The sequence below is a fragment of the Grus americana genome, chromosome 4 (assembly GCF_028858705.1).
Source record: "Grus americana isolate bGruAme1 chromosome 4, bGruAme1.mat, whole genome shotgun sequence".
Classification (NCBI taxonomy): domain Eukaryota; kingdom Metazoa; phylum Chordata; class Aves; order Gruiformes; family Gruidae; genus Grus; species Grus americana.
In genome coordinates this window covers 64,363,086-64,380,699 of record NC_072855.1, presented here as the reverse complement: position 1 = coordinate 64,380,699, position 17,614 = coordinate 64,363,086, and the positions used below count along the sequence as shown (strand labels likewise).

Sequence of the window (17,614 nt, the reverse complement as noted above, 5' to 3'; positions counted from 1 at the left end):
CGAGCACTGAGCCCTGCCCGCTACCTGCCCTGCCCCGCCCCCCACCAACGGCCACCGCCGCCAACAGCGGCCTTTGCATGCTCACCTCTCATTGGTCGGATCATCACTAAGCGCGAACACCTCCAGCCCTCCTCTCTCGTAGGCACGCCCCCTCCCCAAATGCTGCTCACTTATTGGTCGCTGCGCCCTTGGTAGGTGTGGTTGGGCGTGCGGCTATCTGAGTGTTGGTGGTAACCAACCCACCCTCGTGCTCCCATCTCTGCGATCGCGGTCCCCGCATTTCACGGAGCCCTGCGCGGCGAGGGGAGCCTGGGGCCTGGTGGGGCCGGGCCGGGCGGCGCGGAGAGGGCCGCGGCGAGGGGGTGGTACCTGCCGGGGCAGAGTCCTGTGACTGACAGGACGAGCGCTGCGGGGTCAGGCGGGCCTCGGGTTGCTGGTAAATCAACAACCCACATCCTCGACAAAAGAGATTAAAGTCGGTCAGGCAGTCAAAGGACTTTGAGAAGAACAATGAATCCGTTTCTAGATCTTCTCTTGTTTTTGGCTACGCTCATCTACTCCTACTTAGAGGCTTTTGTGAAGCTTTTTGTCCCCGTGAAGAGAAAGTCTGTCAGTGGAGAGCTTGTCCTCATCACGGGTGCTGGCCACGGCGTAGGGAGAGTGACTGCCTTCGAGTTTGCCAAGCGTCAAAGCAGACTGGTTCTGTGGGACATCAACAAGGTAATGGTACAGTTCATGTCTTGACTCCTTCATCTCCGAGGCCACTGGGTTTTTAACAGCGTAAGAAGGGCTGCATGCCAATTGCATCCACATCACCTCCTTCCATGTCCGCTCCCATCGGCTCACAGTCAGCTCACTGACTGGGACGCTGAGTCCCAGTCCGGGGTTTGGCCCCACTTGCACCAGAGGACAGAGGTGTCTGGGTCCCACAGTGGCTCAGTTCTAATCGGTGAGGTAGCAGGCACAGCACATCAAAGAGTGCCTGCAAGAGGGAACGCAGTGGTTGGCAAGCTGCTGCTGGAACTGCTGCCTAGGCTGGCAGACAAAGGCACACTCGGATCAGAAGCCTGTTTCTACAGATAAGTGGGTTTACCTTCTGCTTACTGTCTTTGTAGCCTTGGATATTTTGCGTACATTGCTGGAAGATGTGCCTCCTTACTCCTATCAACGGCCATCACTGCACTGAGCGGTGTGTGAGCCCTGGTGCCCTCTGGCACAGTTACACATGTAGACGGCTCCTACGTAGGAGCAATCAACCACGCAGAGGGGGTGAGTGGCTGGGCAGCAGTGTGCAGGAAAGGTTTGTGACACAGTGGATCAGAAAGTGCAGCAGAGTTTGTCATGTCATCCTGAAGCTGCAAAAAAAGACCTGAACCCATCACAAACAAACAAACAAACAAACCAAACACAAGACAAGCCTAGCATAAGGGGATATATAAATAGGGAGATATTGTGTAATCCATTACGGCTAAGGCAAGGCTCTGGAGGAGTCGGAGGAGGCATGGCACAGCACCGTTATCCTGATGTGTAAAGAGCTGCTGCCAAGTGTTATCTGTGTTCACTAGAATGGGGGAAAAGGGCATAAACGTAGTAGTGAGCAGGACCTGGCTTTGGTGCCGGGAAATAAATGGTAGGGTGATTGTAAGCAGGCACTGAAATACAATGCCAAAGGAGGTGGTGGATCCTGAAGGTTTTAGGAGTATGCTTCCTCAATCCAACTGCCTTGCCAAAGGCCTCATTCCTGGGTGCCATCAGCCTTATGCAGCATCTGGGGCTGAGTGGAGCTGCCTGGTCACCCAGCCCAGGTACCTCCACAGGGTCTCTCAAGTGCTGAGCTGTCCCAGGCTGTTTGTAAACTGGGGCATTTCACTGTGCAGGTCCCCATTGGCATGGCTTTCTGGTACCCGGGGACAAGGCTACAGCAAAGTCACTTCTGCCCTCACTTATTGGGTTGATATAATGACTTAGGGGAGTTCTGTGTGTGTCAAATGCTGTTCTCATACCTTGCGCACTTTGGAGCACACCTCTCTTCTCACATCCAGTCTGTGAATACAGAAATGCATGGGGCCATCTTTTGTATCTTGGGGATGTTGGCTGGGCCTGTGTTCTAAGAGCTCTGCTTACAGTCACGGTGTTTGCCTGCTGTGCTGTGAAAATCACTGAGTCCCCCCTTTCTGCAGCCTAGCTTTGTGTGCTTTACCAAGGTAAACTCACTCTTGTTGCCCATTCCCTTTCTGGCAGTCACTCTACACAAGTCCGAAATTTAAGGTCAGAATAGTAGTCGTCCCACAGAGCCTGGCTACAGCTCTTTCCCTGGATAGCCATGAACTAGTTCAGGGGCTTGCAGCAGTTACACAATCAGGACAAATCTTCAGCCTCTAACTGGTCTGCCCCAGTGCCTGAGCAGCAACACGCAGGCAGCGTGCAGTTGTGCAGGTGTGTCTTTCTTTTCTGCCTCTTACAGCACGGTGTTGAGGACACAGCAGCAGAATGCGAAAGGCTGGGAGCCACTGTTCAAGCCTTCGTGGTGGACTGCAGCAAAAGGGAGGAAATCTACAGCGCTGCAGAGAAGGTAGGGGAGCAGGGGCACGTCCAAAGGCTTACCCAAAGATTTTCAGAAAAGTCAGGAAAAAAACAGATGAGGTATTGTACGCAAATCATGCAAGGCCTTGGAATCTCCCCACTTCTTGCTGCTTTCTGTACAGAGAGTGAAGTAGCACTTCCGAGACTGCAGCCAGTCTCATGCTCTTCTGAGAGGCTCTGGCATGTCATGCCTTGTTGCCAGGTTTGCTCTTTAGACTTCCAGCCTGTTGTGGTTCAGCCCCAGCCAGCAGCTGAGCACCACGCAGCCGCTCACTCACTCCTCCCCTGTGGGCGGAACAGGGGAGAGAATCAGAAGAGTGAAGGTGAGAAAACTCATGGGTTGAGATAAAGGCAGTTTAATAAGTAAAGCAAAAGCTGCGCACGCAAGCAAAGCAAGACAAGGAATTCATTCACCACTTCCCATGGGCAGGCAGGTTTTCAGCCATCTCCAGGAAAGCAGGGCTCCATCACGTGTAACGGTTACTTGGGAAGACAAACGCCATCACTACAAACGCCCCCCCCCCACTTCCTTCCTCTCCCCCAGCCCTTTATATGCTGAGCATGACATCATATGGTATGGAATATCCCTTTGGTCACTTGGGGTCAGCTGTCCTGGCTGTGTCCCCTCCCAACTCCTTGTGCACCCCCAGCCACCCCGCTGGTTGGGTGGTACGAGAAGCAGAAAAGGCCTTGGCTCTGTGTAAGAACTGCTCCACAATAACAAACACATCTCTATATAACAAAAACATCTCTATATTATCAACACTCTTTTCAGCACAAATCCAAAACATAGCCTCATACTAGCTACTGTGAAGAAAATTAACTCTCTCCCAGCTGAAACCAGGACACAGCCCCTGAAGGAGCTTTTGCCTTTTAGTGTCCTGAGCAGCACACAGACAACACTGGGGACATTTGAAACATTTTCTTGTAAAGGATGTGGTCCGGCTGGCTCAAAACAGTCTGTACGTCCAGAGTCCCAACTGTGACTACACCGAGCATACTGTGTCCGTGGGCAATGTGCGGAAGACTATAAATACTGGCAGTAATTAAGGGAGAAGCATTAGACCTAAAGCAGATTTCATGGTACTACTGCACAGTTCCTACCTCATCTGGAAACGGGGTGCGATCGTCCTCTCCCTGAAAGAAACAACATTAAGAAGTAAATTAACTGGCACTCATCTTCCACAGCCTTGCATATTTTTGGTAACAAATGACACGTACCTTTCTGGGTTTTCTTCTGTCCAAAAGGTGAAAAAGGACATTGGGGATGTCTCCATCCTGGTGAATAACGCTGGTGTGATTACAGCTGCCGACCTGCTCTCAACTCAGGACCACCAGATTGAAAGAATGTTTGATGTCAACATTCTTGCTCACATGTGGGTAAGGGCCACCACCATCTTCATACCTACATTTTTGGGAGCATTGTTGAGGAGGCATATTTAGACGAACAATTCTTTTCAGCTACCAGTGAATTACAAAAGTGTCTTTTGGACGTGTATAGCACAGGGACACCCAGCCAGGCTGACTGTTGGGAAACTTGATCAACCTCTTGCTGATCTAAGCCTGGCCCAGTTTTTTCATTCTCTCTTTTCTCTGCTTGAGCTAGCGGGTGACGGCCTCATCCAAGCATGGCTTGGTCTCTGTCATAGGTGTATTAGGGTTCCTCTTTGCATCGGGTTGTCTGGGCACCCGCAGCTGAGCGCTGAGACCCTGCAAGTAGAAGATACATAGCTGAAAAATGCAAAGCAATGTTTTTATCAGCTGACCTGCACAAAAGGCAGCTGGCACATGGCCCGAACACCCAGGCAGGTGGGGCAGAGCAGGGGAGGGGCAGCCCTGCAGGTCCCAGCACAGCCCAACCGCAGGGCACAGCAAGGCCTGGCCCCTCCCTGACTGCACCCACCAGCCCGGCCGATCCCCCTGGGTGCTCTTCCTCTCGAGGTTTGTACCTCGCTGTGTCGCCGCCTGCCCTCCTGGCTCCTTGAGCACCTTCCGAGCCCATCTCCCACCAGTCGTGCCTCTCCTCATGATCTGTACTTCTCTCATCTCTCTGTGGACTTTCCCACAGCTTTCTCCCAGCAGCCTGAGTCGAGGTGACAGAGCTGGTCCCCATCAGAGCTGGGCCTCGGCTCCCTGGCACCCCTGTAGCTTACCCTGGGCTAGTGCAGCTGTCAGCAGGGGCTACAGAGTGGGAGGGTTTCGGCTGTTAAGGACTTGTTTGCAGCAGCAGCAGCGAGATGCTACAGATTGACAAGCCTTTTATTGTACGTGCTGGGGCGAGACACTGGCAGCGTTGCCACTGAAACCTAAAAGGCAGCTTAGGAAAGGAAAGATGTGAGAATCAGCTCCTGTTTACAGCCAGCTTCCTGAAACATTCCCATTGGAAAATAGGTTGCCGGTTGTAACAGCTGAACGGAGAACGGGTATCTCTGTGGCTCTCAAAATCTGAGGTGCTGTGCAAGCGCATAGCATTAGCAATAGCATTAGTCGCTTGATTAATGATAGTCAGGGTCAGTGTTGAACATGCCTAAGAAAACATTGTTCTTTTCCTCCTTCCTTTTCCCCCACCTCCCATTTTCGCCTCTTGGTTTAAACGACTCTCAAGACCACAAGAGCTTTTCTGCCAACCATGATGAAAAACAACCACGGTCACATTGTCACAGTGGCTTCAGCAGCAGGTCATTTTGTGACTTCTTTCATGGTGGCTTATTGGTAAGTGATTTTAAACTCAGATCTCTTCTTTTTTATTTTTAATTGCGTCTCCTCCATCAGTAAGCACACAGTAACCAAAATAATCCTCCCACTGCATACGGTACGTCCAAAGGACCGTGCTAAGGAGGGACAAAGCACAACAGTCAGCACTGAAGGATGCCTGGAGATTCCCGCCGATTTGCTTATCGGCTCTGAGTGAATCGGGAGCAATGCTTGTAGGAAGGAATAGTCACATGACACATCAACTAATGAAAGCTTCTCCTTTTTTCTCTCCCTCACCGATCCAGACTTTTGCTTTGCAAAAAAGGTATCCTCTTCCCTTCTCCTTCTTAGAAAGTAGTGCTTCCGTGAGTTGTTAGAGTGCTGTCAAGTAAACCCCTAATGAGTAGCTTTTGATCTTTCTACCATTGTGGTAGTAACTAGTGTATAGAAATACTTGTGCCATCATGAGGTAAAACTGCTTTTCTGCTTGAAACACTTCTAGAAAATCACGGTGCGTGAACAGAAAAACTGTTAGATTGCATATTGTCATTCTGCATCAGATCTCACTGCTGGCAACACGAGCACTCCTGAGGCAGGGATTATACTGGCATTACACTGTCCAAATCAAGAGCAGCCAATAAGCTGATTCGCTGGTTCTACTTTCTTTTGGAGTTGATATATACTTCTGGCCTGCACCAATTTCTGTGGCATCAGTTTCCTCGATTTTGCATGCATAATGCTCCTCTGTTTCAAAACCCACACGCAAATGTCACGAGACACTCCTATGTGGTATGAGAAACAGTAGAGGGTGGTTCTCCATTTCTACCCTGCCCATCCTTCTTAATTTTGCAGACTCAGGCTGCATTCCTTCTAAGAATCTTCTCTCAGGGGAAAGATGGGAAGTCCATTGATTTAGGCACATTAGTTGTCATTTTCTAAGAACTCCTGACATTCGTCTCTCTGTTCACCACTAAGGCTTTTTCTTCTGAAAGACACCAGCTCTGCATTCCACAATTACTCCCCCCAAGCAGCAATATCTAATCCAGTGCTGCACTCTGGCACAGGGAAAATTGGAATTAGCTCTCCCCTATCTCTCAGCTGGATTACTTTTTTTTTTTACTCCCCCCCCCCCCAGTAGTCAGTGATCTTTTAGGCCATTTCCAGTTGTAGAAAGTCAGAAATAGTAATTCTGCCTTCTCATTTGTGCTTTTCCCCTTCCTGTAGTTCAAGCAAGTTTGCTGCTGTTGGATTTCATAAAGCTCTGACAGAGGAGCTGTCTACCCTGGGAAAGGATGGAATAAAAACTACGTGTCTTTGTCCGGTTTTTATAAACACTGGATTTGTCAAAAACCCCAGTACAAGGTAACTATCAAACTCTGCTTTCCCATCCTACCTTCTTTGCATCAAGGCACTGCATACTAGCTCCAGCTTTAGGCCTTGTATTCTAAGTGAGTACATAAAACCATAGATAAATTGGTATATTGGCTAAAGAAATTGGTAAATTGGCTAAAGAAAGTCTGCAGTGTCATTTAACCCACATAATGGTTGCATTTGAAGAACTCGAGTTTGTGCATCTGTGAGGCATCCTACATCATCTAGTACCACCCCTGTTTTACCACCATAGCTGTTACATGTATGCTTTCCTACATAGGCTTGGAAAGATTTTGGAGATTGAAGAAGTTGTAGATGCCTTGATGGAAGGAATACTGACCAACCAGAAAATGATTTTTGTTCCATCAAATCAACGTGTTGCTTTACTTCTTGAAAGGTAAGTAGAAGGAAAAAAAAAAACCCTATACCAAAAAGAAACAACGCACATGTATCAAATATAATTTGCTGAGTGTACAACCCTTAAACTTGTAGCATCTGATTCAAGATTAAGATTTATTTTAAAACACATCACAAGGTAACCAAATAGTGCAGTGGTTCTTTCTAATGACAAGAGAAGACATCATCCACACAAAGATTTTGTTGAGTCCCCCATCGGTCATCATGATCCACTTTCTGCAGCTAACTGTTCTCAGTGGAGAACTTGACCACTCTGCAGGCCAATAGGGAGGGAGAGGGAGAAGAAGAAAGCACTTTTTCTTCACAGATCACTATTTGCCTTTTGCCTGCAAACAACACTTTCTCTGAAACAGCAGCATCAGAGAAGTTCCAGACAGAGCTAAGGGCCTGCTGCTTATTAGTATTTGTTTCTTCATACCAACACCAAAGATTGAGGTCACAGAGGCTGGGAAAGTTGCTTTAAAAGGGCTCTACTGCTTCACTCTGCCACGTAAAGCAAGATTTGTCCTCTCATACGTCTTTAATATCCAGTGTAGCTGCTCTGCTGAGGAAGTGTTTTCATGAGAAATCAGCTTCCAGACCAAGAAATAACATCAGAACAATTAATTATTTTTTCATTTAACTTTTGCAGTATCTCTTGAAACACACGGCAAATTCTTGTTTGTGAAAGCCAGCAAACTTGGGTCTAACCCCAAATTTCTTTTTATGAGGAGGTGTAAAGATGTTTGGGTTTGGTTTTTTTGGTGGTTTTTTTTTTTTTGTCCCCCAAGAATTCCCCAAATCAGCTAGAGAAGGTTTTGAAAGCAAAGAGAAAGCTAATGCATGTGTCTGTGTTCAATATTAAAACTTCCTGGATCCTGCAGCAATATTGCAACTTAATTTGTGTTCAGTACATAGTCATCCTGGAATTGTCATAAAATGAGATGGGTGGGATGGGAGTTAAAACTAGTCAGAGATTGATGAGGTCTACATATTCTTTGGAAATAATGCCCAGTTTAAGCCTTGGTCTCAGTATGTGTGTGCACGCTTCTACTTCCAGACTAGCTCTTCCCTCACATGCAGTGCCATTTTCTCCCATAATTTAAGTTTCTGATCCCACATTTAATTTTGTGTTATTATCTCCTTCAGATTGTTTCCAGAACGTGCCCTGAATGTTCTGAAAAAGCTGACCGATGTCAAGTTTGATGCAGTTGTTGGGCAGAGAAGCACTCAGTGAAAAGCAAAAATTGGTTCTCATTTCCCAGTGGCACAAGTGAAAACAGAACACGTGCTGAGTGTAATTCAGCTGGTTTGATTCAGAGCAGAACTAAGACAGATGCTTCCAGGCCACCATTTCCAAGTACACCTAAGGGTTTATCCCACACCTGCAGCAGGGACATACCTGCATAACATGGAGCGCTAACACAGCAGAGGTGCATCTCTAGAAGTGTAAAGGGCTGCTGTGGCTGTACGTCGCGTTGCCTCTATCTCCTAGTGCGGAGGCAGACGGGAATTCCCACAAAGCCCGTCTTTGGGACAGCACAGCTGCCTCATGAGGGCAAAGGGATCGCCTGAGGATATGCTAATCTGACTCAACCCTGAGCAAAGGTATTGTGCAAGAAGCAATTTACAGAGGAGGTGGGTGGCCTGTTTCACCTCAATTTATCTTTTTAAATTTTAAAAACGCTCTAATGCACACTGAATTTCATGTGCTTTTGTAGTGAGTACCTGAAATAATACAGGCTTATATGTAATGTAATACCTAATTACATTGATTAGCCATTATGCATTAGCACCATCAACATGCCTTATTCTGAATAAATGCAGTTTAACCCAAAGGTGTCTCTCAGCAATGAAAGTGGTAACCAGGTCCTAGAGGTGCATTTAAGTAATACACTCTTTCTCCCTATCATTTCTCACACTGCTCATCTGCAATTCTGAGACAGCTTTAAAACACCTTACTGTGAAAACAGTGCAGTATTTCTCTACAGATTACTGGGTGCCCTCCTGCATTTCACGCATGCTGGAGAATGTGATTTATTACATGAGAACGCAAAGTTGGAATATTTTTCTTCTTACAAGGCAAATAATCCAACCTAATGAAAATTCTGCAGTCTGTTTGCCTCAGCATTTCTAAGTCAAACTCATGTATTAAAGAGAGGAGCAAAGTTATGCTGAGCCAGGAAAGCCTTTGTTCATGTGCAGCAGGTGAGCTTAAGTTGAAGTCCACAGGGCTGCTGCACCTGTGTACGATGCAAGAGAAGTCCTGAACTCCTGGAAACTCCTGAATATGTCTTCATTTTGACTAATTAACACATTCATCACAACACAAAGTTACACCCATACAGACACCAGATATCACATGTGCCTCCACATATAACCTCTTTTCCTTCTGTCTCTTCAAACACACGTGCAACAGGTTTATGTATTCCACCCCTCTGAAATGCTGCCTTGCTGAGTGGAGAAGATGCTGCAGCAACAACATCACTTTGTGACCCTGGGCTTTATCTTCCCAACCGTGCTCCGCCCCTTCCAGGTGCAGGGGAGCAGTGGAACAGGGATTCTTGGCAGCAGGTGGCACACCAGATGCAAGGCAGGCATTGCACCAATGGGGCACTGCCCCACTGCTCCTGAGCAAGGATGGTGGAGCAGGTGCCGCGGTGGTGAAAGGGTCTGCCAACCACTGGGCCAGGCTGCAGGGACGAGGCAGCTCCCCAGTCACACCAAGAAGCCGCATCATGATCAGCGAGGTACAAGGCCAGGCACGTCACACCGACAGCGCAGCCCATGCAAGGGCTGGGGCCAAGGCCAGGGCCAGGGCTTAAATGCAGATGGCAGGCCAGGGGGCAGAGGGTGCACGGGGGAAGGCTCTGGATGAGCCTTCTCATAGCTCCTCATCACCAGCTGCAGCCAGCTCTGAGGGGGCCCACCTTCACCAGGAGGTTAAAGCCTCAAAGGCCTTTGGCCTGTGGTACAAGAGAACAGCACCTGATGAAACTCGGGTCAAAGACCTCTTCAGACCACAGATTATCTTTCCACCTACTTGTGCAACTCCTGACTGCGCCAGGCATTTGCTGGTTCACAGCCATCCAAGGGAGGCCTGAACACGCTGCCAGCTTCGGCACAGCTGGAAATGGGTGGCTTCCAGTGGAATCCATCCCGCTCACCTGAGTGTTTCATGCTGTTCTGTAAACTGAGGTTCTTCAGAACAGGGAGAGCCCTCGTCATCCAGCTCTTCCTGCTCTTAGGTGGCAACAGGTAGAAGTTTGTGCTGCCAGCAGCACAAATGGTTGCTAAACCTGCTAAATGATATGAAAATGGTTTCGGTTTTGCTCCTGTAACAGGATGTTCGGGGTGTGTCAAAGCACAAGGTTGCAGCTGGGGAACTTCTGCTTCACAGTGCAAGGTTCCTGTAGCCAAGAAAGGAAGAGAAAGAAGGGGATTGCAAATTTCAGGGAATGAAAAAAAGTTAAAAGCCAATTAAAGAGTATTAGACATGGGTTGTATTTAATACCAAGGCCCTCCAAACACGAAAGTATTTGAGAAGCATGCTTTGAGTCCTGAAGGATGAAGGAGACCAATTTGCATGCATGTTCAGTGAGTTATTTTGTAAGTCTGTTTTCCCTGCCTCAGAGGCATCCCCCAAATCTGAGAACAGTGATTTAATGTCTTGTGTGTACTCTGAAAGAAATTCTTCATTTTGTGCTGCTTCTGCTTTTATTTGAGCTACGTATTCAGCTCTTGCTAAGAGGGCAGGCCTGTCACAACTGAGAGCCGCTTGCTCTTCACCATGTTGCCTGAGTCTGCAAGTCTTCTGCTTGTCATAAACAGATGCAAAAGCAAGGATTTAAGCCTTCATCTCCTGAACACCCGTGACAGAATTGAATCATCAAGCCTCCCAGGCTCCTCAGTTCTCTTCCTGGCCACAACAGACAGCTGAAGCTGATCCCAAAGTCTGGTCACTATGGGTGCCTAGCAGGAGCCCATGCGAGCAAGCTTCATATAGCTGCCTACAGCTAAGTCCCAGATTTGAAGAATGGTACCTCACACCCTGGCTCAGGGCTCCTTATGAGTCAGGTTAGTGACACTGGCCTCATGCTCTGCCTCCCTCTGCGGCGTCCCTTGGAGTCAGCGCTTCTCTGCCCTCCTGCCTCCTCCGTCTCAGCCACAGCACTGACTGGAGCCCCGTGCCAGGACAATGACAGCACTGCTGAGCTGTGCAATTAGGGTCTGGCCCAAACGCTGATGTGTTAATTAAACACAGCACAAAGTTCCAAGAGAAGAGTAAGAAGTGCCTAGCTCTGAATATCTCTGCTGGAGCCAACCCAGTCTCCTGCAGACAAGATGAGTAACAGTGCAGCTACAGCACCAGGACATTGGCTAGAGGCCTGTGGAGCTGCTTCCCCAGCTCTTGCAGCTGTTCCACTTTCAGAGAGCACTGGAGCTGCTGCACCCAGCATGCAGATGCCACTGCTGTGACTGCCCTGCTAGCTTACAGAGGCTCACTTCCCTAGTTGAGGAAGCAGGAAAGAGACTATTGGTATCACAAACCCTATAGCTGTGTTTGTAAGCTACATGGCCAGGCACCATGCTCATGCACTGCTTTGAGGTCATCCATACTGTTGAAATGTGGCATAGTTTTGGCCCATAATCATGTCTGGCAACACACGCTCTGGAACAGTGTGGGGACAGTGCATCTCTCTTATAGAAGAGTCCAAGATCTTCCTGCCAAGTTGTGAGGTTCAGAAAGGACCTCCTTGCTTTCTAAACTCCTTCAGAGAGGAATCTAGGTACGGCTGGATCCAGTCTTAGCCTCCGACTCTAAAGAAGAGTTTGAACCCTAGGTTCTGCCATAGAATTGGTTTATTTCAGCTCGAGCTGGGTACCTCTGCACAGGGACCCCCTTGGTTATTTTCCTGTGCCTTTTAAGGCCTCACACTCTACTACACAAGCTGTTCACATGCTCTCCACATGACATGCACGGACTTTTTGTCCAATCAAGCTACTTACCCTCTATGATGACTGGAGTAACATCTTTCAAATTTTATCTATGCAGTTTCATCATCCTCCCGTCTTAGCCGCACCTGGGTCTCATCTGTGTTCTGTTGACTTGAGATAAAATGGTTTCTTTCTCTCTTTGAAGGTCTTTCCCTTGAATTATAGGCTTGGTCTAGTTTATCTCGCTGTGCATGACTCCCAGTACTTTTCCCCCTCGACCGAGCAAAGATTCAACTAATGTTCAGTTATGGTTTGCAGCTTAAGGCTTCTGCACTCCACTCATGCCAAGCAAAATCATTTGTGTCAAGCAAAGCTACTAAAGTTTCAATTCAACCTGATTTTAAGCGATCACACAATTAATTCTAATGTAAGTAAACTATTTTAATCTCCAGCAGTCCCTGGGAGAGAGCTGCTGGGCAGGCAGTGTGGGTGAGACTATCCACTTTGCAAGAGGAGTAGAAGTACGGACACAGAAGCCTTCCGAGGACATCCAAATCAACACACAATAAAACAAAAGAGCAGTTGTGAGTTTCCCTTTGTCAACTATATATGCAGATCTGACTGGTCTGAAATTTGAGAATTAAAGGAAAGAGCACCATTTAAGAACAATATTTGATGGCAATATTTAACATTCATAAGTACTGTCTTCATCATGATAGGTAAAATTTTCAACAGTCTCTAAGTGGTTTCAGCTCATCTTGGTCACATCAAGTCTTACTGAATCTAATAGCATTGGATTAAAGCTCCCCACAGAACTGCAGCCTGATCTTTCTCTTTAGCACAGTCCGAGAGTACTTCTTTCCTGCATTTTTCCAAAGTCCTTGAATCCTACTCAGAATGTTAGGAGAATCATCCCAAACTGTGTTTCTTGTCACGAGCCTAGGCCACTTACAAGTTAAAATCATGGCTGTACATCTTAATGCCACTGTCTGCTAGTACTTGAGGCCCCAACCTGATGATTGAGGCAATACTCATAGTATTTTAATGCTTGCAGGTAATGCCAGTATGCATAAAAACCCATGCAATTTTAGGCAGCATTTCAGAACATGGATTTCCAAATGCACAGAACTTCCTAAACCCAGCAGTTCAATGAAAGGGGTTTTTGTTTTGTTTTTGTTTTTCCTCCTGCTCCACTGAAATTAAGCATATGAGATCACTGGCTGTTCAGAGTGTTGCAAAACTGTCTGCAAAATTGCATTCTGAAACAAAATTTTGGTACCCTAAATCTTTCAGATTCTTTCATTCTGCATCTAGTATCTGACCATGCATTTTGCTCTTTCCCAAGCAGGTCTCTTGCTTTCTGTACTTATGCTACAGTTCGAGCTCACCATTAAGATCGCAGTTTTACTGCAAAACCTCTATTACAGTATGAATAAGCTTACAGTTATCCAACAAGCCAGGTGTTACTAGGAGTAAACATGTTCTCATGCAAACTATTTCCCCTCTGTGGTCTCAGACTTCTAATGTTCACAGCTAGTAGCTGGTAATTTTCCAAAACATCACAATCAAAATGTTTTTCAAGAAACATTCTAGTTAAACAGATGCTGCAACAGGAAGACATGCTCATTGCTCAAAAATAATCCAGTGACAGTAGTGACTGTGTTTTTATATACTTACCTGACTGAGCACAGTTGGAAACTATTTCTTAGTTTGTTAACATTAATCCTGGATACAAGATATATTAAAAATACACAGCAGAAAGATATATGACAATAAAGGCCAGTTTTAAGAATCTATGTTTTAATTGTTGCATTTCTCAGTTTAATCAGTCAGTCTTTACAGCAAATAGATAAAGTATTGAAGTCTTACAGATTCCTTAAAGCCAACCAACCAACCAAGTAGCTTAGCAACTATCCAGACTTCATTCTTTTTGTTGTAGATTATTTTAAATGATCAATAATCCTGCTATGAAACTTCAAATTCCGTAGGCTCTACATTGCCTAACTTCGGATACAGTCCAAAGCTTGGGAGTCTGAGGTCACTTTCACTACTAATATGCATGATGCAACATAGCATACACTGGCTAGTCTTTGGTGTTCTTAAATTTTTGTTGCAGAGCTAAGGAGATGACTGAATAAACTTCAGTACATTAGGAGATTAATCAGATTTCCACTTCCTAAAATGTAATTCCTGACCAGTGCAATTTTATCAATATTAACTGCGTTTTCTAGAAGACATTTTCTGATTCTACAATTACTAACCCAATGAGCCAGTATAGTTTTAAACTCAAGTCTTTAAGAGAACCCAATCACAGAAGTTATTTTATATTTACTAATAGAACAGAGGAAAAGCATTTACCAAAACAGTCACAATGGATCACCAGGAATCCAGCCTGAAAGTCTCTCTACATTCAGGAAAAGGTAACTTCTTTCTGTCATCAGAGATTATACATCACGCATGTAAATCACTACTTGCAAGGACTTAGTAGATATATGCATCTGATGGCAGGAGGGGAGCGCTGTGCCGAAACTCCCAATGGCAGCAAACCTAAACAATGGCATCTTTGTGGGTTGAAGGCCTGATCAAACTATTACTGAAGTCAGTGGGAGCCTTTTTGGTGATTTCCAGGGGCGTTGGATGAGAGCCACAATACATTACAAGCAGTACTGCTAACTCTCAAAACCAGAAATAAGCACACAAAGGCGTTAGTTTCTCATTTAGAATAGCAGTCTGCCCACTGATTCCTCCTACCTTTTTACAGAACAGAGCGACAAGCTTGCTCCAATCCCTGGCACTTGTCTCGGGAAGCTAGGAGGTAAGATTTCCTGCAACTTCTCTTAAGAAGCTTTCATCTTGCAGAGAACCAATCTGGGGAAGTAAAGCAGCTGCCAGGCTGGAACATCGTGGACATACGATGTAGAAACTATGAGATCAACAAAGAATAAAAGTGTGCACTACAATAGAAGGCAAGGAGAAAACTGCAAAACAAAGCTCTGACAAACTTGTTCCCATCAGACCATTGCCTGCGTGGCTGTGGTTCCTGAGGTCTGCTGGGAAGCCCCCTTCTTAACCCTCTGACTGAGAGGTCTGTCTGTATGGGTCGAGTTTGTCCGATCAAAGCCTTCCACAAACTGCTCATGGCCAGTAGCATCTCTGCCACGTACATACAGGTTAGTATCTTTCAAACACATGGATGGATTTGGGGAGGGTTGCTTGGGTTTTTTGTATTCAGAAAAATGGCCGCTAAGGCATTGCTGAATTGGAATTTTCTGAGACGTAGTTATGCAAAACCTAAAACGTTCTGGGCTGATCAAAACTAGTGCATTCTGGGCAGTTCAGCACATCATGTAATCATTTCAGCTGTTTGCTATTGAATTTTTACCACCTCTGACCTCTATGAAATACATGGTGGGGAGGTGGGGAATAACAACCCAAACACATTAAATAGTTATATTTTAGATAATAATGATTATCACCATTTTCCCCACAGATAGAGTTCTGGTTCTTTCTCAAACAGGCCAACACAAATAGCAGTGTTATTTTGTTGGACATTTTTGCCTTTAAAAACTCCAAAATAGATCTGTATTTCCTCCTAAACATAGTATATGCGTACTCTTTGTGGAATTGTAAACCTCCAGCCACTTATTCTCAGATAAGCATGGCTTTATAAAACACCTTCCTGCTTTTCAGCAGAATTGTGTTGTATTCAGGAAAAAAGGAAATCCTAGAATTATTATGCACATCTATAGAGGTGAACTTGGCATGCAGTATGAGAGTCCAGCTTTCAACTCTGCAGTATGTAACTGGAAAAACTATTGAGCTATTTAGCTGTGAGGCTGGAGGCAGAGGGCATTTTCAGTTGGCTAGTTGTGCTTGCTTTTGTGCATGGCAGTTATTTAAGAAGACTCCGTACTTCCCAGGGCATGTATTTCTTTAATAAGGTCTTTCTTCAATTCGAACAGCCTGTAAAACATTCCTAGCCAATTCCTTTCAATTTTTCAAGTCAAGCTTTAAGCAAAACAGGACCAAGACTTAGTCTTACTGCTCCACAGAGAGAGGCACTGCAAAGAAAGAGACTGAAACAAACCTGGGGGCAAGCATGTAATGGAGAAACATATTCCTGCACTGAAGGGGGTGTATGGCAGCACGGCACAAGACATGCATACATATATTGTACAGGCCAGAGCTGGTGAATAGGTGGGGAGGAAGGAGTTCGTACAGCCTTTTCCTCTCCTCCTAGATCCTTCTCTCTCTGAACTCACAGAGAGCAGTTCCTCCAAAATCTGAAACAGGATCACTCTGGTCTGTATGACCTAGGAGATTGCACTAGTTCAGATTCGGGGGGACAGGGTGATGGTATTTCACAGAATCATAGAATGGTTTGGGTTGAAAGGAATCTTAAAGATCATCTAGTTCTGCCCCCCCTGCCATGGGCAGGGACATCCTCCACTAGACCAGGTTGCTCAAAGCCCCATCCAACCTGGCCCTGAACACTTCCAGGGATGGGGCATCCATAGCTTCTCTGGGCAACCTGTTCCACAGTGCTTCATCACCCTCACTTAAGAATTTCTTCCTAATATCTAGTCTAAATCTACCCTCTTTCAGCTTAAAAGCATTACCCCTTGTCCTATCACTACACGCCCTTGTAAACAGTTCCTCTCCAGATTTCCTTTAGGCCCCTTCAGGTACTGGAAGACTGCCAGAAGGTCTTCCCGGAGCCTTCCCTTCTCCAGGCTGAACAATCCCAATGCTCAAAGCCTGTCCTCATAGGAGAGGTGCTCCAGCCCTCTGATCAACTTTGTGGCCCTCCTCTGGACTCGCTCCAACAACTCCATGCCCTTCGTGGGTCGGCGCAATCCCAAGCACGACTATAGGCTGGGCGAGGAATGGATTGAAAGCAGCCCTGGGGAGAAGGACTTGGTGGTATTGATTGATGAGAAGCTCAACATGAGCCGGCAGTGTGCGCTTGCAGCCCAGAAAGCCAACCGTGTCCTGGGCTGCCTCAAAAGAGATGTGACCAGCAGGTGGAGGGAGGTGATCCTGACCCTCTACTCCACTCTTGTGAGACCCCACCTGGAGTACTGCATCCAGCTCTGGGGGCCCCAGTACAGGAGAGACATGGAGCTGTTGGAGTGAGTCCAGAGGAGGGCCATGAAGCTGATCAGAGGGCTGGAGCACCTCTCCTGTGAGGACAGGCTGAGAGAACTGGGGATGTTCAGCCTGGAGAAAAGAAGGCTCTGGGGAGATCTAATTGTGGCTTACCAGTACCTGAAGGGGCCTACAGGAAAGATGGTGAGGGACTGTTTATGAGGGTGTGTAGTGACAGGACAAAGGGGTAATGGGTTTAAGCTGAAGGAGGGTCGATTGAGATTAGATGTTAGGAAGCAATTCTTTACTGTTAGAGTGGTGAGGCACTGGGACAGGTTGCCCAGAGAGGTTATGGAGGCCCCATCCCTGGAAGTGTTTAAGACCAGGTTGGATGAGGCTTTAGGCAACATGGTCTAGTGGAGGGTGTCCCTGCCCGCAGCAGGGGAGTTGGAACTAGATGATCTTTAAGGTCCCTTCCAACCCAAACCATTCTATGATTCTATGATTCTTCTAGTGGAGACCCCAGAGCTGGACACAGTACTCC

At 46.6% G+C, this 17,614-nt stretch overlaps 1 protein-coding gene across 1 annotated transcript; it reads left to right on the top strand.

The window, feature by feature from the left end:
• The first annotated feature begins 47 nt into the window (after positions 1-47).
• On the top strand, positions 48-8,882 carry LOC129205998 (estradiol 17-beta-dehydrogenase 11-like). The gene is made up of 7 exons (XM_054824555.1): positions 48-720; positions 2,465-2,572; positions 3,832-3,963; positions 5,189-5,295; positions 6,502-6,639; positions 6,929-7,045; positions 8,194-8,882. The coding sequence occupies exons 1-7, from the start codon at positions 511-513 to the stop codon at positions 8,279-8,281; spliced, it is 900 nt and encodes a 299-aa protein (XP_054680530.1). The 5' UTR covers positions 48-510; the 3' UTR covers positions 8,282-8,882.
• The last annotated feature ends 8,732 nt before the right edge of the window (positions 8,883-17,614 follow it).

Excerpts from the sequence above, each read along its gene's own strand:
- LOC129205998 (XM_054824555.1), top strand. The coding sequence starts at position 511 with ATGAATCCGTTTCTAGATCTTCTCTTGTTTTTGGCTACGCTCATCTAC. Across the intron at positions 3,964-5,188 it reads ACATTCTTGCTCACATGTGG|ACCACAAGAGCTTTTCTGCC; the intron begins GTAAGGGCCACC and ends ACGACTCTCAAG. Across the intron at positions 6,640-6,928 it reads GTCAAAAACCCCAGTACAAG|GCTTGGAAAGATTTTGGAGA; the intron begins GTAACTATCAAA and ends TTTCCTACATAG.